The sequence below is a fragment of the Lutra lutra genome, chromosome 15 (genome assembly GCF_902655055.1).
Source record: "Lutra lutra chromosome 15, mLutLut1.2, whole genome shotgun sequence".
NCBI classification, from domain to species: Eukaryota; Metazoa; Chordata; class Mammalia; order Carnivora; family Mustelidae; genus Lutra; species Lutra lutra.
Window position 1 is genome coordinate 63,896,648 of NC_062292.1, and position 22,625 is coordinate 63,919,272.

At 39.5% G+C, this 22,625-nt stretch overlaps 2 protein-coding genes across 2 annotated transcripts in view; both read right to left on the reverse strand.

Annotated features, from left to right (window-relative positions):
* Positions 1–22,625, reverse strand: part of ATF6 (activating transcription factor 6) — a 224,609-nt gene that overhangs the window by 74,062 nt on the left and 127,922 nt on the right. The gene's annotated exons all lie outside the window — the stretch shown is intronic.
* LOC125085675 (proteasome activator complex subunit 3-like) lies at positions 12,053–13,853 on the reverse strand. Its single transcript, XM_047704245.1, has 2 exons — positions 12,510–13,853; positions 12,053–12,293 (listed from the first exon to the last, which is right to left on the reverse strand). Exon 1 carries the CDS (start codon positions 13,723–13,725, stop codon positions 12,790–12,792), a length of 936 nt encoding a protein of 311 aa, XP_047560201.1. The 5' UTR covers positions 13,726–13,853; the 3' UTR covers positions 12,053–12,293; positions 12,510–12,789.

Here is a 22,625-nt window from a genome sequence, read left to right on the forward strand (position 1 = left end):
CCCAATTTCTCAAATATACTTATCTATCAGGTCACATTTATCTATAATATAAAATTTCTGGTCTGTCCCTGTGTACATCTGGTTTTTCTTTGTGTGTGAACAGGAAGTAGGTGCTACCTTTAACATCACTCTGAATCACATAAGATCAGGATGCTAAAGATCCTGGGGAGAAAATGGTCATCACAGATCATCTTTATTGCCATTTATACAAATGACAGGTAATTATATGAAAATAACAACTACTGATGATTGTAAATGAAGGTAAACTGAAGAAATTTCATATGAACATAGAGAATTATTCCAATATTATTGATAAGACCCCAAAAGGCATTTGCATAAATAATTCTAACATGGGCACATACTAAAGTGCTAAAGTCAAAATAAATATAGGCATACATAAATATTAGTAATTATTCTTACATGTTTTAAGTCATGAGTCAAGGAAACTTTCCTATAAATCCCTGAATCCATTATTTATTTCTACAGCTCCCAGGTTACACCTTTTAATGAAGAGAATCAAGAATTGTTAGAATAGGATGAAATACATGTATGAGTCTACTATGGGCAGAAAATCAAAGAATAATCGAAGTATGATCTGACAACTCTCAGAATACAAAACATAAAAATTTCACCAACATCAAATAGTAAGGTAAAATTCCTGGACAGTAGTTTTAGACCACCAAACTTCAGGTTGGTATATAACTTAGCTGTTTAAAATGATCCAAGAGCAAGTTCAAATCCAGAAACAAAAAACAGCTGCTGTCTGCTACCCACATGAGCACTGTCAGACTATGAATATAAAACCAATTTATGGCTCACCTAAAACAGACTTAAGTATACCGGGGCGGGGGTGCGTGGGAGATTGAGACTGAAGAATACGTCTTAGTCATTCGAGACTAAGTGGCTTTAAAAACTACAGAAGTACATACATATAACTCATATGCATGATAAACAGGAAAACTTGTTTTATAGTAGGTAAGGGTAATGTTTGTTTAATTAATAAAGGACAGAACAGGGGCACCTGGCTGGTTCAGTCAGTAGAGCATGTGACTCTTGATCCTGGGGTTGTGATTTCAAGCCCCACGATTGGTGTAGAGTTTACTTAATTAAAAAATGTATATGACCGAATAATGTATGAGTAGTTGACATAGTGCCCTGTCTATTGTAATTTTGTACTAAACATCGTATCGTTACTAAGATTACACAGCAAAAGTATTCCTAAAAATAAGTTAGTAAATGCATTAATACTAACTGTGATCCCAAAAACATGTACAGAAATGGTGTCATATATGCTTGAACAAAGTAAGAGATCAGTAAATCCTCAGGATATGTTAGTCAATGTTAGTCAATTTTATGCTTTAATAAGGTCACAGTGCCTCTTGAAATTACTGAGAAGAGATTAAGATCATATCTAAGAAAATAAATTAGCCATTAATCTCACAGTATAGCTAAAAATTTCAGAGGAAATTTAGGTTAGAAATTATTGACGTTTCAAGCAGAATAAATAAGTTAATTAAAAGATATTCCAGCATTAGTTCATTAAAAGATAAAAGAAACATCAATCAGTCTCTTACACAAACATGTTTAAATTAATTTAAGAGACCAACACAGGGGCGCCTGGGTGACTCAGTCAGTTAAGTGGCTGCCTTCGGCTCAGATCATGATCCCAGGGTCCTGGGATCAAGCCCCACACCAGGCTCCCCGCTCAATGGGGAGCCTGCTTCTCCCTCTCCCACTCCCCTGCTCGTGTTCCCTCTCTCTCTGTCTCTCTCTCTGTCAAATAAATAAATAAAATCGTTAAAAAAGAGAGAGTGAGAGACCAACACAGCACTACTGTGAATAATACTAAAAATTTCAAAATTATTTTCTAGGCATAATTTTTTTAAAGATTTTATTTACTTATTAGAGAGTAAGAGACACACCCACACAACAAGCAGGGAAGAGAGGGAGAAGCAGACTCCCCGCTGAGCAGGGAGCCTGATGCGGGGGCTCGACCCCAGGACCCCGGGATCAAGACCAAAGGCAAAAGCAGACACTTAACTGACTGAGTCACCCAGGTGCCCCTAGGCAGAATTTTAAAATTTAAGTTCTAGGCAGAACTTTTAAATTAAAACTTTTTGAGTAAATTTAAATGGTTTCTGAAGTAGGAATGGAAGAGTTAAAAGGAATGAGTAATATTTCTTTGAGATTAGGATAATTCCCATAGCCTTTGCTTTTATCAAAGGTTTCATTTTTCAATTTTGAAATGTCATTCAATTTTCAAATGCTTAAATCTCTTTAGGGAGCTGAAGACTGTTTTGCAAAACATTTTTACAGAATAAGCATATCCCATGTAATCCATAGGTTTAAGTCTCAATGTGTGTACTTGCAAAACAAAAAATTAGCACATACTATAGAACTAAGAAGATATTCTTTTATTTTATTTTATTTTAAAGATTTTATTTATTTATGTATTTGTCAGAGAGAGAGAGAGAGAGAGAGAGAGAAAGCACAAGCAGGCAGAGGCAGAGAGAGAAGCAGGCTCTCCGCTGAGCAAGGAGCCCGATGTGGGACTTGATCCTAGGACCCTGGGATCATGACCTGAGCCGAAGGCAGACTCTTAATCAACCACCCAGGCATCCCAAGGAGATATTCTTTTAATAAGCTACATTTGCTTGCTTTATTTTTTAAAGATTTATTTAATTTTATATTAGACAGAGAGAGAAGGAGCATGAACACAGGGAGAGAGACTCTCAAGCGGACTCTGCACTAAGCACAGAGCGGACACGGGGCTCAATCTCACAACCCTGAGATCATGACATGAGCCTAAACCAAAAGTTAGATGTTTAACTGACTATGCCACCCAGGCGTCCCTATGTTTGCCTGCTTTAATCAAGCTATTCTGATTCATTTGTTGTTGCCAATACTCTTTATCTTCTTTCTAAAAGTTTTAATATCATCAAGATAAAAAGCTTTTGAAACAGTGGACAAAACCAAAAGACAACTGACAGAATGGGAGAAGATATTTGCAAATGTCTTATCAGATAAAGGGCTAGTATCCAAATTTACAAAATAACTTATCAAACTCAACACCCAAAGAACAAATAATCCAGTCAAGAAATGGGCAGAAGACACAGACAGACATTTCTGCAAACAAGACCTCCAAATAGCCAAAAGGCACATGAAAAAGTGCTCCACATCACTCGGCATAAGGGAAATACAAATCAAAACCACAATGAGATCCACCTCACACCAGTAAGAACAGCTAAAATTAACAAGTCAGGAAACGACAGATGTTGGCGAGGATGAGGAGAAAGTGGAACCCTCCTACACTGTTGGTGGGAATGCAAGCTGGTGCCGCCACTCTGGAAAACATCACGGAGGTTTCTCAAAGAGTTGAAAATAGAGCTACCCTATGACCCAGCAATCGCACTATACTGGGTATTTACCCTAAAGATACAAATGTAGTGATCCAAAGGGGGCACCTGTACCCCAATATTCATAGCAGCAATGTCCACAACAGCCAAACTATGGAAAGAGCCCAGATGTCCATCAACAGATGAATGGATAAAGAAGATATGGTATACACACATACACACACACACACACACACACACACACATATAAATGGAATATTACTGAGCCATCAAAAACCGAAATCTTGCCATTTGCAATGACATGGATGGAGCTAGAGGGTATTATGCTGAGCGAAATAAGTCAATCGGAGGAAGACAATAATCATATGATCTCAGTCCTATGGAGAATTTAAGAAACAAAACAGAGGAACATAGGAGAAGAGAGGAAAAATAAAACACAATGAAATCAGAGAGGGAGACAAACCATAAGAGACTCCTAACCATAAGAAATAAACTGAGGGGGGTGCTGGAGGGAAATGGAGTAACTGGGTGACAGGCATTAAGGTGGGCAAATGATGTAATGAGCACTGGGTATTATACACAACTAATGAATCACTGAACTCTACCTCTGAAACTAATAATATACTTTATGTTAATTGTATGCAAATAAAATTAAATTTAAAAATAAAAATTTAAAGATATTACTTTCATCAAAATCAACTTACTCTTCCTACTATACTACTTATATCATTTTTAGACTTCTTATAATAAAATCCAATAGTGTGGGGTGCCTGGGTGGCTCTAGTTCGTTAAGCGCCTGTCTTCGGCTCAGGTCATGATCCCAGGGTCCTGGGATCGAGCCCCGCATCGGGCTCCCTGCTCTGTGGGCAGCCTGCTTTGCCCTCTCCCTCTGCCTCTCCCCTCGTCCTGTTCATGCTTGCTCACTCTCTCCCTCTCTCAAATAAATAAAATCTTCTTAAAAATAAATAAAACAGAACAATGTGGAGCTTAAATGCAGAAGAACTGCATTTGACTTACTGGGTTCTTATTGAAAATATTAACCCTCAGCTCATGAGGTTCATAAAATGACTCCCTGAGAGGTCTTTCTTTCATGCCGTCTGTTAACTATCTATAAGCAGAACTATTACTCCTCTCCAGAACAGCGACCAGACAGTCCAACTTCTTCAGCTCTGGATGGGAGCCTAACAGTGCAGTGAGCTGCGAAATGTGGAGGTCACGTGCTCACAATAATTTTGTGCTTGGCTCACGGCATAAATGTAGGGAGAAAAGCAAAGAAAAATATTCACCAATATTAAAGAAGCAGAGGAATAAGGCAGTGGTGTGCTGAGTTCACTATACTTACTCTAAACTATAAAATTTATGAAATAATTTTTTAAAAGATTTTGTTTATTTGAGAGGGAAAGAGACTGAACACATAGAAGGAGGGGCAGAGGGAGACAGACCCGAGAACCGGATGCGGAACTCGATCCCAGGACCCTGGGATCAAGAGCTGAGCTGAAGGCAGACACTTAACCAACTGAGCCGACCCGGGAGGCCTCATGAAATAATTTTTGTGCAAAATGTTTTAAGTCTTCATATTTATTAGCAAATAAAACTTAATACAATCTGAAAGAATTCCTTCTTAACTATTTAGCAAACTATATTAATGTTCAAGTACTAAAGACACTATTGAACTTTTTAGTACAGGAATCTGGAAGACAGAGCTTTATGTGCGCGAGCACAGAGAACCAGTGCTGAGAAACAATTTTCAGGATTCTTCCCTCTTTGATATACTAGAGTTATTTCTCCACAACTCGTGGCTAGAAAAGTAATAAGGAATTACTGGTGCTGTTAATGGGGTGAGAGGTTGTTTTCAGTGGGGATTCAGCGCAGATGTTTGGAATAACTTGCAGCTGTCGATGGCTGAGCAGGCTTAATGAAATTACTGGGAGTATCGAAGGAGAGCTGCCAGGAGCGCCTGAAAACATTCGCATTATGGTGACATGAAAAGTTTAATTAGAAGCCAGAAACTGGCCTTTGTTTACTTCTGAGTCCGAGTTTTAGGCGTCTCACACCTAAAACTGTCACGTATTTCTGGGTCCACATCCACATACATGTTCAACTGCAGCAAAGTGCCTCCCTTGTTGACTGTATGTCTTAGGGGAAAAGGGAGAAACAATTTTCTGCAGTTTGACCTAGTTTGGGTCTCGTTCAATTTAATTCAAAAATACTTCAGAAATTTACTGTAGGCAAAACCCCAAAAGAGTAAGTAAAAAATCTCACTATTCTCAAGGAACTTATGTAGAGAGAATTACATAGACATAAAAAAAATAAAAAAACATAATTATTATGGGGACTCAATGGCACTATGGGGATCTGAGTGTTCAAACGCTGCTCCGTGAGGGACAGCCTGACTTTGCCTACTGATATCTGGAGGCACCAGGGGTACGGTATTCTTTCGCCCACACAAAAACAGTTTGTGTCTCAATTTTTACATTAAGATGCCAAAGTTACCATCTATTTGGTTTCTGAGAATTATTTATTTATTTCTTTATTTGACAGAGAGAGAGAGATCACAACTAGGCAGAGAGACGGGGAAGCAAGCTCCCTGCTGAGCAGAGAGCCCAATGCGGGCCTCTATCCCAGGACCCTGAGACCATGACCTGAGCCGAAGGCAGAGGCGTAACCCACTGAGCCACCCAGGCGTGAATTTATTTGGTTTCTAAAGCATACAAAGCTGCCCTGAAGCAGCCATACAGATGACTATACTCTAGGCATTCCCCAAAGTCTGGGTGACAGACATGCTATTTAGAAGGCGTGCTTATGGGGCGTTCTAGCCATCCACATCCTCAGGCATTCTAAGTTCCAAGATCAAGCTGGTGTCCAGAGAGGCTTGGTTCACAAAGTTTAGGTTCTCCCTGAATGGCTTTTACTGAATTGTACCCTATGAACTGGATGGCAAACTAATAAAAATTTTACTAAAAATCAAAAAATCCACACTTCATGAAATACTAGGTCCCCATAATACACCACTGTCCAAAGTTCTGTTTCAGCTTCAAGGCTCATCCCAATTACCTTAGAAATCTTAGCTCTCACGCAGTTCTGTCCAACTTTATATACATAAGTAACTTCATACTTTCTAGTATACAAATTAAAAGGTGAAAAGAAATGTGTGAAATTTCAGTAATTTAACTCAGTACAGCTAGAATATTATCATATAACATGTAATTGATGTAAAAATTGAGATATTTTATTTGTTTATACAAATCTTCAAACTCTTGTGTGCCTTTTATGCTTTTAGCCCATCTCAGTGTCCAGTTACATCTGAAGACTAGTATCTACTGTACTGAATACAGTGCAGCGCTAGAGAATAAACTTCTTTTGGGAAATGGCCCTTCCGGGCTTCCTCCCCAACAAAACTACAGCTCTTCTGCTTTCCCCCTTTATCCTGTAGGTTATTAGGAACAGCAGCCCTAACACTGTAACAACTCCATTCAGCAATTCTTTGGTGGTAAAGATTAGGAGTGGCGGAGTTGGTTAGTAGGAAATTTTAAATTCATACATTAAAAAAAGTGAAAAAACAAACTCTTGTAATATACTTCTCCTGGTCTGTCCCCAGATGCTCTAAAAGCACCAACCTCTAACACAAAAGGCCTTCCTGATGGTATAAAGTAACTCCTCCTCAGAAGGATATAGGATTGGAGCTACTGAGACTCTCCTGGGTTTTGTTCAGTAAGAATTATTTTTATAACCAAATTACATTTAACATAAATTTAGAGATTTAAAAAAATTTTTCTTTACACAATCTTAAGTAAAAATTTTGCAGGTTTAGAAACATTGCAACTTCTCTTAAATTCTGTGGAATAAGTAACACACCACATCATAAGGACATGTTAATTTGTGGAATTCTCCCAGTTTGCATGTTTCTAGAAGAACTCTCTTTTAACATAATCTCATTTATTGATAATAGGGAGATAGTGTAGAGCAGTGAAAAGACTGTTAGCCTGAAATGGAAGAGGGTTTGGCTTCTTGACTTTGCTTTGTGATGAGTTATGACACTATGTAACTTTCTAGGTCTTAATTTCTCCATCTGTAAAATTAACAGGCGAAAGTACATCTCTGAATCTCAGAAAATTTAAATTGAAAACTATATTCAACAATTTCAAAATGCTTTACACTTTGAAAGCAATAGTATTTGAAGCAAATGTTATCGTTTCCGACATACGGTTGTAAAACTTTGTAAAAGTGAGTTTGCCTAACAAAGCTAGAACAAATGGCCAAATTGTGAAAGGAATCTAATTCTGATTATAGGTTCACCTCCTGTTCATCAGCACCTGCCAGCTTTTCATGAATGAGTAAAAATAACACTTGACATTCTCTATGTGACAGAATTCATTAAATTTAGCTTACCAGCAAGACATTTTAAATGTGAATGACGGGGCTCACTAAGCTTCACTGATAAAATTCTGCTAACTGACCTTAAGGAACTTAAAGTTTTCACACAACAGGGGGCACCCGGGTGGCTCAGTCCGTTAAGCAGCTAACTGACCCGCAACCAACTCTTGATTTCCGCTCAGGTCGTGATCTCAGGGTCAGGAGCTCAAGCCGGTACTGGGCTCCCTGCTCAGCGTGGAGTCTGCTTGTCCTTCTTTCCCCCTTTGCCCCTCCCCTTGCTGGTGTGTGCTTTCTCTCAAATAAATAAATAAAATCTTTAAAAAAAAAAAAAAAGAGAGAGACCTATTAGCCCAATAAAGAAAACAACAGACAAATGTATGGTCATCTAATATAAAGCACCCATTATTGTTGATGAAAAATTAAGTCATGAAACTCCTAAATGTATATTCTGTTTCCCATGAACAATTTCAGTTCAAGGTGGGCAGATACTCATGTGTTAGTGTAGTGTTCCAATGTGGAGAACAAGGGTGGTCCAGCACCTGTTTCTTAACTGACTGTGTCCTTTGTTTTCTTCAAAAAGATCAGTAATTTCTAAAAAATGCCTTGATGTCAGTGAACAATAGGATCTTTCAGAAATGTTTAAATGTTGACAGAGGAAGTAGGATTCCCTCCTATTCATAACAAATCATGCAAGCAGGAATAACTCATCTAATCAGTATAAAATAATGTAATTGCTTTCTTGTACATATTTTAAACAGGTAATTAATACGCTTTTCTTGGGGGGGATAAGCACTAAATAATAATTACAGCTATATGCTAATGCCATTGGGAACCCCAAACCAAAAGCAGAGTACAATACTAATCTAAATACCTAGACATTCTCCCAGTCATCTAGGCACATGTCTTCCTGGCTACCAGATCTCTATTTTCCACACTCTAGTCAAAATCCCTGACTCAGACAAATATTCTCATACTTAAAAGACAGAGCGATAAGGACCCCTGAAAAACAGAATGAAAGAGGGTTTATCTATTGCTATCTGAATCTGGGGTTTCACTCAAATGAAATTATAATTGGTAAGATTGGGTTTAAATACAAATGCTTATCCTCTATAGAAATACGTATCATGAATTTGCAATGATTTAAAAACACTTATGTATTCTTTAAAATAAATGAAACCCACACAGACACTTCAATAATTTTGACCTAGAGGGTTCTAAGTCATTTCTCCATTATTTTTCCAATTGAGGGTTAAGATAGTTCTTCTAAACTTTAAAACTGATCACACAGTTATCTATTAATGGTTAAGGCCATTTGGTTAAGAATTCTGCAGACACATGAAAACTTCATAAAAACTATAAAAATTTTTGCCTCTAACAACCCAGGAATCTATAAACAATTCAGTAATTTTTAAAAAACCCTCTAAGTTCCAAACTTTAAATGTTAAAACTAAGCCTTTTCTACATCATTTATATGATTTAAGAAATGTATTTTTCACTCATTTCTAAAAGCCACATCTATCAATTTCCAAGTTTCCAATCAAATTTGAGTTAGTAGCCTTCACAAAGTACAAAAGTAATTTAAAACTAAAATTATTTAACCCCCAAGTAAGTTTTTAGAACTATTTTTTAAGAATAAAACATCAGAACATTCTCTCAATTCAGTGGTATTTTTAACAGGAACAAAAATGGAGATGTAAGTACTAATAATAGGCAAATAACATACATTAGAAACCATGTTTTTACACCAACTTTTAAAATAAGTCTATTATTTTAAGAGTTTTTGCAACCATTCTCAAGAAAGGGAAAATCACAAAGGGCGTAATTTTTGCAGAAGAGACTTTATAAAAGCATTCCAACTTCAATTTGGTTTGATACATTATTAGAACAGGGGGAAAATACAAATATCAAAAACCCTTACCTACAAACGACAAGCATACTTTCTTAGTAAAAGACATGCCTGGGTGTTAGAGACTATTTGTTTCAATCTGGCACAGGTTTGACAGCTTCAGAATAAAAGAAACAAGCACAAGATGATAGTTGTATCATGCATGGAAGAGGTATTTTAAACCTTAGAAGATTAACTATGCTTGAAAACTAAGCAAGTGTGGACTTCCCTTAACACTGTCCATTACAAATTTGTGTGCCATTAAATGCCTGCCAAATTGTATGAACCGACAGTAGGGTTCTTGGCACTTTTGTGATTCGGATATAACACCTTACAAGGAAAATAAAGAGAACTCTCTACGGGGGCCGTCAAATGCAAAGAGAGATTTTTCAATCATATCTTTTGTTGTTGCTGTTGCTGCAGGAGGCAAAAACTCAAAGTCAGATTGGAAAGAGTCTTTTCAGAAGTTCAACGAAAGAATAAACTTGTTTTGCCTGGATATAATTTTCTAGTTTACTTCTGAAATAAAGTTTCTACTAAGTCAGTGGACAAATCTTTCTAATCTATACAGGTTGGAATAGAAAAATGTTCATCTCCATTTCTGTAAGAACAGGACCAACGTGCATTTTCTAAATAAAACTATAAATAAAATTTTAAAAGTCAAAGGTAACTGCAACAGAATTTTATGTCTCCAACTCACTTTCCTCATGGAGAAATGTCTTTTCATTCCTTCAAGTGAAACACATAAGGAAAATGAAAGAAGAAATGCCAGGAATCATCAAGACACTTCCTAGACAGAGAGATACTGATGCCAACCTCAGGAAAACCTAACAGGTATCCTACCACTTCAGAAAAACAAAAAACTACCTGCCACAAATAATGAGGTGTAGTTCAAACTTGGAAAAATAATTTGTCTAAAAAAACATGCAAAAGAAAACATCGCTGCTTTACATTTTAAACAATTCTTGCTGATAAGTAGGAAATGTTTTTACAACAGCATGTAAAGTCAAGTCTGTACATAAAGGTTCATGCCGGTTTTCACCCTTGGCAACCAAAACACACTTGAAGAGAAACTGTTTTCACTTCAGAAGTCATTTCTCTCATTAAATGGGGAAGGAAGAGATGAAATTATTCATGTTTTGACCTTACCCATAAGCAAGTTCAGAAGGTAACTGCATTTATAGCAAGAACTATATCCCTACAAAGATATTATTTAAAAAAAAAAAAAAGAAACGGTAGAATTACAAGTAAGCTTTAAAACAGATATGGCCTCTTTTATACGGTCACCTCGTTTCAGAGGATCTTATATAGACAAGAAATTTCAATGAGAAATAAGTTTTCATCTCTCACAAAAAATAAACTTAATCCCTCATCATTTTCCCACCAAAAACTCATTTGAGAAATAATTTATTGCATGAAAGCATTACTATACAGTATTTTTAAAAAGTAAGGTCATACTTATGTATGCATAAAGTTTCAAAAATATTATGAGGATTCAGGGCACAAGGTGTTAGTTAAATGGGAAAAAGAGACGAAGCTATCCATTGTGCACAGAAATAATCTCACTCCTATTATAAAAAGGTATCAAAAATAACTCCCACTCGTGCCTTTTCCAAATGTGTTACTACATAACCTCCACACCTGGTGTTTCTGAGTGATGAAGATCCTTGAATGACAGTAATACTAAGAAAAGGTGTTCTGAATAGACATACTTAAGCTGACTGAAGTATATTTATTATCAAAAAACTAAAATTCTGAACAAAAACCATGATGGACAAAGGATTAATCATATCAGAAGAAATTCACTCTAATGCATGAGGTGACATAAAATGCAATAATTCACTGCACCTGAAACTGAAATCTGGAAATGCTGGGCTTGAAAAATATCAACAGTATAGATCATGGATGAAAAGATAATGGTTTCCTCTCAACCAGGCAGCAAAAGCAGGAGGAAAAAACTCAAAGTCACATTTTAGAGTCTTTAAATATAAATAGTAATTCATATAACGTGAGACAGAAATTTGAATGAGAGGCCGTAAGAGACATCTCAAGAGACAAAAGGGGAAGAGAGATGAAATTCAACTGAGGAGAAAAAAAAGTAGACATGATACAAAGCTTAAAAGATTCAGCAGGAACTCAGGAGATAAATGAATACACAGAAGGAATTCTAGGCTGTGTGAAAGGAAACTGGAAGATGCAGAGACGGTAGAAAGCTGTGCAAGGAAGCAGTTTTCATAGAGTCCTTTTCATTCTAAGGGAGGCAACGGCAGTCCATTTCTTTAGAACAATGAAGATCTGTTACTCTTTATACGCTCATTTTTCTTACACATCAGAGCTGAAAAATATCAAGGGTATGAGTCCAAATGAGGACAGAAATCCTATACCTCTGAAGATTACAGTTCAGATAAGCACACTTAGTACATCATAAAATGTTAAATCCAAGTTTTATTTCAATCTGCCAAACTGGAGACATACAATGACCTAAACACATCCCTTTAAACCCCTTCCCTTGCAAAAAACAAACGATGGTGGTAAAAGGAGCATTTCTGAGGTTTGAACAAAGGAACATATAGCAGAACCTCAGGAAAGACTTCATTTAACTTTCTTTTTGAACTTCAGGTTTTTCTTTGAGTAACCCCTGAAACCATCCAATGTCACCAATGCCATAAAAAAGAACCCTGGGGGCGCCTGGGTGGCTCAGTGGGTTAAAGCCTCTGCCTTCAGCTCAGGTCATGATCCCAGGGTCCTGGGATCGAGCCCGGCATCGGGCTCTCCGCTCAGCAGGGAGCCTGCTTCCCTTCCTCTCTCTGGCTGCCTCTCCACCTACCTATGATCTCTGTCTGTCAAATAAATAAATAAAATCTTAAAAAAAAAAAAAAACTTTAAAAAAGAACCCTGGCCAACATTCATCTACAAAACTGCTTTTAAAAACAGCAGTCCTCCTCCCTGGCCAACCCTACCATGGTCTGTCCTCATCCTCTCGGGGAAAGAAAAAGCAAGTAACAGCTACACCACAAGGACTGAGTGTGAGGATAAAGCTGTACGCAACTGTCATTAAACGTAACTAACGCACATTTCCAGTAGCTTCGTCACCTGTAGAGTCATTAAGAACCCCTTTTGGCTGGCTAAACAGCTGGGCCACCTCCTGAAGGAAAGAGGGGTGGAGAAAAGCCCTCAGTAGAGGTTGTCAGTGTTGGTGGTCCGAGGGGTTTTGATCTTCTCGATGTTTTTGAGGATCACGTCGTGCGAGGTGGCATACTGGTTCCGAACGGGCAGCAGGATCTGGCGCACGCTCAGATACTCGTTCTCGTCCACCTCGGCCACCGTGCGGCGGTAATCTTCCACCTGGGGGTACTTCACGATCTCGGACACCAGCTTGGCCCTGGTGTTGTAGTAGGTGGAGAAGCGGCGCAGGTAGGAGGCTGCGGCCCTCTCCACGGTGCACAGCTGGTCCACGGTGTCCTCCTGGATGGACACGCCGAAGTTGTTGCCGTCCTCCACCTTCGGGATGAGCAGCTGCACCCACATCCGCACCGTGCTGCACTTCTCTCTCAGCCGCTCGATCTCGGGCTTTACCCGCTCAATCAGCTCCACCAGATGCTGGTTGCTCCGCAGCAGCTGTCCTTCGCCCCCAAGCAGGGCCGGCACCTTGAGCGAGGACTGGGGCTGCAGCGGCGGTGGCGGGTCCCGGTTGGGCGCGTCCCCCACGGGGTCGGACACGGCGGTGGGCTCCAGGGCGGGCACCGAGCGGATTCTGGACAGGTCTTGCAGGCGCAGCTCCTGGACCCGACTGTCCAGCTCCGACAGTTTCTGAGGGAAGAAGGTGGACACCAGATCCTCGGCCTCCTGCGCGATGCGGGCTCGAAACGAATCCACTTTCCCCTGCACTTCCTGCTCCAGCTCCAGCTCCAGCTCCAGCGGGGAAGCCATGCAGTCCAGGGCCGTCCGGCGTCGGGGCAGACACCAGCCGACTTCCCCCACCTCCGCTGGCAGGCCTTTGGCTGCTGCCGCCGCCGCCAACTCCCAACAGACCACGCCCAGCGCCGCCGGAAATGACGCAGAGTCCCGGCGGCCCGTGCCGGAAGAGACCGGAAGCCGCACGCGGGGCATGGCCTCCCAGCGACGCCCCAGCTAGGCAGCCCCGCTTTCTGGGGGTGGGGAGAGGAGTCTCCCCCGATCCAGGATCCCTGAGCAGTCCCTGGCCCCCTCCCCAACCTGCCGGCCCCTGGGCCGGAAGCCTGTGCACGACTGATGGCCCCGAAGAACATCGTTAAACTTAAGCACCGTGAAGACCAAGCAACAACGTGCTTTACACAGGAGCTCAAGGGAACCCACGATCCCTGGATTCTGGACACAGGGTCTCCTTCGAAAGTCACCTCGAGAAACAGGCTCTCCAGAGAAGGCTCACTTCTGGAGAGCCAGGAGTCACACCTTTACTGGTAACTTGGGCGTAGCCATGCTTCCCCCTTACAAAGTCAGAAGTGGCTCCCCCTTCACTAGGGCGTTTTAATCAAGTTAGTAAAGTTCTGAGCTCTTCTATGGCTTACTTCAAACAATTTTTAGTTTGAGTTACAAATGTTAAGTTCTAGGACTCTTCTTAAAGCTCATCTTCTTTGGGATGATTAACAATTTGAATCTGGACTGTAAGATTAAAGTATCAAATATCTTCAATTTGGTAACTATATTGGAGTTACCAAGAGTGAATATACAAAAAAATTTTTAAGTGAATATCTTTTTTTTTTTTTTTAAATACACACTACAGTATTAAGGGATAAAGTGACAGGACCTATTTAACTTCAGAGTTTGCAGAAATAGTGTGCATGTAGATGTGTACAGAGAAAGTTAAAGCAAGTGGAAAAATGTTAAAAATTGATTAATGCATATAAAGGTGTATGGGAGTTCAGTACTATAACTTTTCTGAAGCTTGAACTCGCTTCAAAATAAAAAGTGAGGAGTGGCTGGGTGGCTCACGTTAAGTACCTGCCTTTGGCTCAGGTCATGATCCCAGGGTCCTGGGATCCAGCCCCACCTAAGGATTCCTGCTCTGGGGGAATCCTGCTTCTCCCTCTCCCACTTCTCCTGCTTGTGTTCCCTCTCTCACTGTCTCTCTCTGTCAAATAAATAAAATCTTTCAAAAAAATTAAAAATAAAAAGTGAAAAAAACCTACCTTTTCCCTAAAGGCTTCCAGAATCATAGAGAAAAATTCTGTAACCTTCTAAAATTTCACTCCATTTGTTTATTTTCATTTCCCTGAGATAACTTCCTTTTGTTCTTTGCAACACCACACTGCATGCCTTTGATTTTATAAATTATTGAAGTTTAGTTCAAAAGATTATTCTGAAGATGCTATAGTATAGTTCTGAATGTAACTGTCACCTCAACTGGACTGTAAACTTCTTCAGGACATAAGTCTTAATTTGTTGACATCACATGTGGCACAAGGCCTGGCATGGAGCAGGTACTCAATACATGTCTGATGAAATGACCTTGAATTAGTAAGATTTTAGCAAACCATAATCTCACAAGATCTAGAACAGAAAAGAAAATATCAACAAGACAAACATGTTATAGGTTGGGCTTCCCAGCAAGCACACAGATTGCTTATAGGAGGTTTTTCAGGGAGTGTTCTTGAGAAAGGACCTAAGAAAAGGAAAAGATATAACGGGAGAAGTTAGGCACTGATGCGCTCTCAGAGCCTCAGTTGACCCCATAGAAAACCAGGAAAGCCCCTTCACAGTTGTCCTGAGTTGGGGACAAGGCAATTCCTGAAGATGACTGTTTGGCAGGACTTCCAACAGTTGGAAAAATAAACTCTTCACAGTTTTGAGTCAGGAACCGGGGAGTGAACAAACCTTCAAGTACACATGTATCATGGTAAGATACATACACTAACAAACTAGCGATTTAAGTTGTATTCAAGTCAACTGTGTTCAGCCCCAATTAGGGGCTGAAATTTCTGTGTTTAGATCACGGCACGTCTTGGAATGTGACAAAAAAGGATGTGGTGGAGGGAATTATATTTTCAAAGATACATGTTTGGATAAAGGTATATATGTATTGTGGCTCCACGGGGAGGTCTACTGGGGAATTACTGCTAAGTTGGATTTTAGGGTGTCTGGGAAAGTGGCAGCAACTGAGGCAAGAAAAGTAAGCAAGGACCAGCTCATGGAGGCAGAGCCCTCTTTGCCAAGATAAGGAAGTTGGATTTAATAAAAGCCACTGAAGGGATTCAGGTGGAGGGTGGGGGGACCCACGCAGATGGATGACTTCAGTGAGGAGGTGGATATGATGAAGAGAATAAAGAAGGCCTGCTGATTTAACACAAATGGTAAAGCGTGCCTCATTCAGAGGATGGCAATAGGGCTGGAGAGAAGACTCTAGAAAGTTTTAGGAAGTATAATTACAATACATGGTGACAGTTATGGATGTGGAGGGATGACAAAAGGCAGATTTCGATATTAATTTTTTTTCTTTTTTTTTAGTTAGAAAAAGATTTCCTATTTACATTTACATTAAAGTTCTCCTAAGAGATGACTTGGATATCCATACATTTTTATACATGCAAATTTACATTCAAGTTATGGAGATTCAGATAGGGTGGTCAAACAGAAAAGGAAAATCAAATCCTGAAACATGGCCAGTTTTCCCATATCTTGATTTTCTTCATAACTTTAGCCATAAAAGATTACAAGGGGGCTACTATGGAAATTCTCTTTAATGTGAAAAACATCCTCAATGTTATATATGATTTACCAAATACATAACTGCTCTATTCTCAAAGGGAAAATATTTCTAGCTGCTCTTTTAAAGAAGTGGGGACTTACTTTCTATTTATGACACTGACTAATGCAGCCATTTATACGAAATTATTTTCTTTCATTGTCTGATAACAGGATATAAAATCCTTTGGGGGGGCTCAGCTGCTCTTTTTTTTCTCGTGTGGTGTAAGAATTTCATTTATTCATAATATGTTTCTTGTCCTTGTTAATTAGAGCAGCAGTTGGCAGGAAAATGACAGCTCCTATATTTTCTTTCCCCACTGACCAACAGCAAGCAGCAGTTGTTTTTTGAAAATTATTTAATGCACTTACATGCCTTGATTCAACCCATGAAATTAACACGGAGTGTTAACAGCTGGAGGAAGGCTAGGAACAGCTGTGTAGAGTGTTATGTCGTTGGGGTCAGTTTCTCCCTTCTCCACAGTCCAACAGGGTTCAGCATGTACTGATGCCAATAAGGACACACCACTTTAATTTTAGGAATACCTACAAATTTGTGTACTGATTTATCCTTTAACTATCCTCCAACTCTGAAACCATGCCCCTGAAGGAAGGATTCTGTGGTCCTATGTATGAGTTCCATTTGTAGATTTATTCTAAGCAACTGTTGTTGTGACAACTCTTGGATATAAGTGTAACTGAGGATACAGACTGGAATTTAATCCTTCAAGATACTTATTTCCCCCACTGATTTCTGTCAATAAGTTAGGAGAAATACAATCAATAGGACTAAACCTACATTAAGATGCAGGTGAGTGGTAATATTTATCCCCTTATGTTTATGAGGTTGCAACAGATCTTAAGTTATTTAGGCCAAAGGGCTTCACTCACAACTTAGGAACACCCCCCAGTAAGCATAAAAGGCTTAGTTTTACAATGTAGTCCAGAGAACCCTGCCAGAGGCACTTTCTCGAGCAGACAAGTATCTTACGTCCCCTTCCTTCATTCTTCCTCCTAGACTGCTGCAGGGGTTGCTGCCAATTCAGTATCTTGAGAACCAGCGTCTAGATGTGACCTGAGCACGCCTCACCTGAAGACAAGTGCCACTACAGCGTGTGGCTAAGGCTGTGCAGTGGCCTTGCTGGGTTCAAACCCCAGCTTTGCTACTTACTAGCTATGGACACTGCTCAGTTATTTAACCTCCCTGTGCTTCATTTTCTTTACCTATAAAATGAGCAATAGAATAATAGCGCTTTCATAAAAGCTATTCTGAGGATGAAGTCAGTGACTCTACGTGAAGAGGTTAGCACACTGCCTGGACCACGGCAACTGCTCAGTGTTAGCTATTATTGAAGGAGTCTCTTCATTAGCATTTCAAAATCTCCTTTCACCCTCTGAAATGGAACACTGTGAATCCTCTATGAACAAACCAAGATCTAATTTTCTTGTTCACTGTCTTATTATACATTAGTGAGGACTCCCTGTATTGCAGAGTTGAATATAAGAATTTAAAAAAAAAAAAACTGGCTTAAATTTCTGAGATCTTCAGTGTTTAGAGGCCGCTGTATCACAGGGCAGAGAAGCACAAACTTTACTGTCACCATGGCTGAAAAGGACTTTTCTCAGCTGAACCCCTTCATGTATACATCAAGTTCATATGACTTTATCTTACAAGTGACAATAATTGGTATAGTTTGTTAACAATGATGTCTATTATCAAGGATCTGTAAGGTCACTGATTAACAAAAATCTATTGACCTCTGGGTCCTAGATTCTTGACTTTTTAAAATGCTTTGGCCAATGACTCTTTACCAGAGCCACTGATGGCTCCCTTGTTTACAAAATCCCTGTTCTGGTTGAACAATGAATCCTCTAGTTCTGCATTTCTCATACTGGAGGCCATCAGTTCCCTGTAATTATCTCTGTGAATTCACTTTGATGATAAAATAATTGATTTAAGCATATTCTAGAACTGCCATGCAATTTAGGGGCCCATAATTATATTCTTTTAGGATTATGATACCACCAAGTACCACTCCTTTAACTGATCAGAGAGAGGAGAAGGAGAGCGTATTAGGTATAGTTATCCCTTTTCCCTTCCTCTCCAAAATCTGTTAAGAACAAAAATTTTCTTATTGGGTCAAAGACAGAAATCTGGAGGGAGAATCGGGTTCTCAGAGAGTACTCAACATTGAGGAAATGTCTAAAGAAACATTGGAAGAACCTGCGCCATGAAGGTCAGCATCACCTTCATGTGTCAGTAGTGACTCCTTCACGGAAACATGATCCTTTTACATAAATGCAGGCTGCTGATTTTAATTTTATTATCTTTGTAGTCTTATTTATATTTAAGTTATACAATTATTTTGGTTTTTTAAAAGTTTTATTTTATTTATTTAAGAGAACGAGCACGAGCAGGGGGAGGGCAGAGGAACAGGGAGAGAGAAGCAGAAAGCAGGAAGCCCAACGCGGGGCTCGATCCCAGGACCCTGAGATCATGACCTGGGCAGAAGGCAGACGCTTAACCGACTGAGCCACCCAGGCGCCCACAATTATTCTGGGTTTTATAGATGTAAATCTGCAAATGTAAGATGTTTTGAGAACTTAGTTCAGTGCTTGTCTGTGCTTAAACAATGCGTAACAATAATGCTGAGGAATTTTTTCCTTTAAAAGAAATCATTTCCTTTAGAAGTACACTCTTCTAACCCCTGTACAAACAAGTACAGTTATCTTCCTGAAATGCACGTCTGGCCATATTCCATGTTCTACAGGGTAAGGACCAAACTCCTTAAGCCTGGCCCACAAGTGCCTTCATGACTGGATCCGCCATCTTTACTTCCCAGAACCAGCCTACGTTTCCCAACGGGTTCTCCGTCATGTCCTCTGCTCTAACGTCTTCGCCTCTCTCTGGGTGAGATGCCACCTTGCCTCGTCTTCCTCCCACTCTCCACCCTACTCATTCATCCTTCTACAATCAAGTCAAGGAGTGTTGATGAAGAAACTGTCCCTGGTACCACCTTCTCCTTCCTAGGTGAGGTGAGTGTGCCTGGCACACGTGACGTAGTGTAATAGTATCGACCTCATAAAGCTGCTGAGGGGATTAAATGGAACAACTTACATAAAACAGCTAGCACAGTAAATGCTTCATAAGTAGTAGTAGTTTTACTTGTAATCTTAAGAGTATCCTGCATGTATCTCTTTGATGGTTCTTACCACAGTGCTGTAATTTTAGACTGATGAGTCACAGTTCTCCACCATAATGAACTTTGGGAAGGAAGGATTTGGGCTTACTGGTTTTTATACAGTCTGTGGTAGCACAGGTCTGGGAGTAGCAGGTGTTCAGTGAACATTTACTGAAAGAATAAATGAACGAATGAAGCAAAAAAGGATGAAGTTTATCAGACAGGACGTGAGGAGCAGAAGAGATGGGACTCTCAAGCCACTTCTCTTTGTCCTTTTCCCCCGGGAGAGTTGCTGGACTGTGCTTACAGCATATAAAATCCCTGTTGGGGACCTCATAGCAGTCTTGTGGGTTGAACTCTGGGGATTTATATAGGAGAGGTGGGAAGATTTCCTTCTCCCACCAACGGCAGCGGGATTTGACATTCTGCGTCTGACCACGGTAACAGCCAGAATTCCAAGAGAGTCGCTGTACTGCTTGGTTCTACGAAATCGCACTCACTCACGTACCGGAGCTGCTCTGTTCAATAGGGCTTGTGCGGTGCTGTGTGTTTGGGCAAAGTGAACATACTGGGGCGTTCTCGAGAGGTCCACACAAGGAGTAAGGCCGATGCTGGCTCTGACGCATGCTCCTGTTTATTTATAGCTTCTTATTAGTATGGGATTTGTTTTATTTGGCAAAAATACAAGATTTCAACAGACTGAGAAAGGAAGATGGAAGAAAATGCCTAAACATAAAGCTTCTACAAGTGAATAATAATCTGTAACTCGGTGCTGTATCAACAGGCTCCCCAGGGGCCGCCGAAAGCCGAGACCACTCCAGAATTCCGAATTTCATGGGCCGCAGACTTTACTGCTAGAAGTAAAGGAGTGGTTAACTGAAGCTTTTATTCCTCCATAGACACTTTCATTTATAAATGCTAAATTCACTAGTTGAGGCTAAATTTTCTGGTCAGTATACAAAATAGTACAATGAGTTCTTAAGTTCTCTAAGTAATTTTCAGCAACAACAGAAATAAATGGTCAAAAGCCAAAATTAAAAATTTAAAAACACAAGCGAAAGATTTTATATGCTTCAACCTGGGAAAAAAATACTTTCTCAATGTTCACTTAAAATTACTCTCTGTCCTCTTACTCTGGTTCTTCTTTCCTTCTTTTTTTTAAGATTTTATTTATTTGAGAGAGGAAGAGAGAGAGCAGGAGCACAAGCAGGGCAGAGGGTGGGAGAGAGAGAGGATTTCAAGCAAACGTCCCTCTGAGCAAAGGGCCCAACGCCAGGCTTGATCTCATGACTCTGAGCTGAAATCAAATGTCAGCCACTTAATGGTCTGTGCTACCCAGGCGTGCCTCTGATTTTCTTTTATGGCATTTATCACAAACTGACATTCTTTTACATATTTATTTGTATATTAGTATTTGTCCCTAGAACATGAAAGTGAGGGCTTTCTTTTGTTTATCACTGGATTCTTTACAATGAGAATAGTCTGGAATATAATGGCTACTCATTAAATATTTTGTTGTGTGAATATAGTAAGACTGGATAAATCTCTTGATTAAATAATTCTCTGAGGACAGCTACATTTGTGGAAGAGTCTTTTTTAATTATGAAAGTAAAGCAATTACTCAAATATAGTCACATTTAGCATGAATCAAAGTTTTGGGGATAATAAGAATTTTTAGAAGGCCTAAAGAACAAACCTGTTTATGCTTTAAGGTATCTCCTCTTTATCTTTTCTCTTAAAAATCAACAAAAGAGGTACTGCTGGTTTTAAAAAATTTGGATTTGATATTTATCACTACCATTCACCTTCTTAAAATAGAAGTGTTTGTTTCAAAATGAAATTAAGATTCTCGTGGAAAGTATGCCTTCCTAGCTCTATATTTTGAACTCAGGTCAACTACATAGAACCATAGTAAAATCTGAAAAATATCAATAAAAACAATGGAGTTTGGAGTTGTTTTAGTTCTACTAAGTGTTTTGCTTAAGAACACTGTATTCTTCCTAATGTACGCTGAACACAAAACTGGTAAAACAATTCTAAGAGGACAAGAGCTTTCAAACAACCAGCAATTGTATACGCAGATTTTGGTTGACCATTTCTTTGTGTATGATAGAGTATTATAAATACTTAGATGTTTTACTAAAAAATAAGCAAGATAAACTTTATTACTAAAAAGCTGACCCCAAAACCTCAGACGTAAGTGAAGCCATTTCATTGAATAGACTTGAGCTATTTTATAATCTGAATTCAAGTTATTTTGTCATTAATTTTTTATCCTTTTAATAATCTATGGACTTCTATTATATATAATAATGTAAGGTTAACAAGCTTCATCTAAAAATGAGAAAGAACCACAACTTTGTACAATAACATCTATTAATTACGAAACCTATGCTGATGTAATTATTTTAAAATCTATATATGGTTGTTTATATATTATTAATACTTATAAGAAAACAATAAAGACTGACTTCACGCTACAAAGGAAAATAATGTTTACTATATCCTCTGGATGAACTCATGACATATCACTCATAAGGCTCCTATCTGATGTCAATATGCAAAGGTCAGGTTAAAGACTACACAGTTTCTTTCCAGTCATTAGCTGATGTCACTACATCCATCAAAATGAATGTGATACACTCAGTTTGAATAAACACTAAAAAGAGGAGAGTAGGGGTGTCTGAGTGGCTCAGGTCATGATCCCAGGGTCCTACGATCAAGCCCTGCATCGGGCTCCCTTCTCAGCGGGTAAACTGCTTCTCCCTCTCCCACTCTCCCTGCTTGTGTTCCCTCTCCCGCTGTGTCTCTCTCTGTCAAATAAATAAATCTTAAAATGTGAAGTGGGAAAACAACAGAAAGAGGGATCAAAGGAAGCCAATCTCTCACATACTTTCCAGGCAGGACAGAATGGGGAGTCAAACCAGGGGAAGGGGGGGTGGACAGCCCTGTTTGAGGGTGTGGCTGATCCTCGTTAATAGCTGTCCCCAGGAGGCAGGAAGCCTGAGGAAGAGAGGGACCCTCTCTGTTGGGTCCCCAGGGGATCTTCCCTCCCCTGCATGAGGCAGATGCCAGCTGTCTGCCAACCCCCTCCCTCCAGGAATGGCC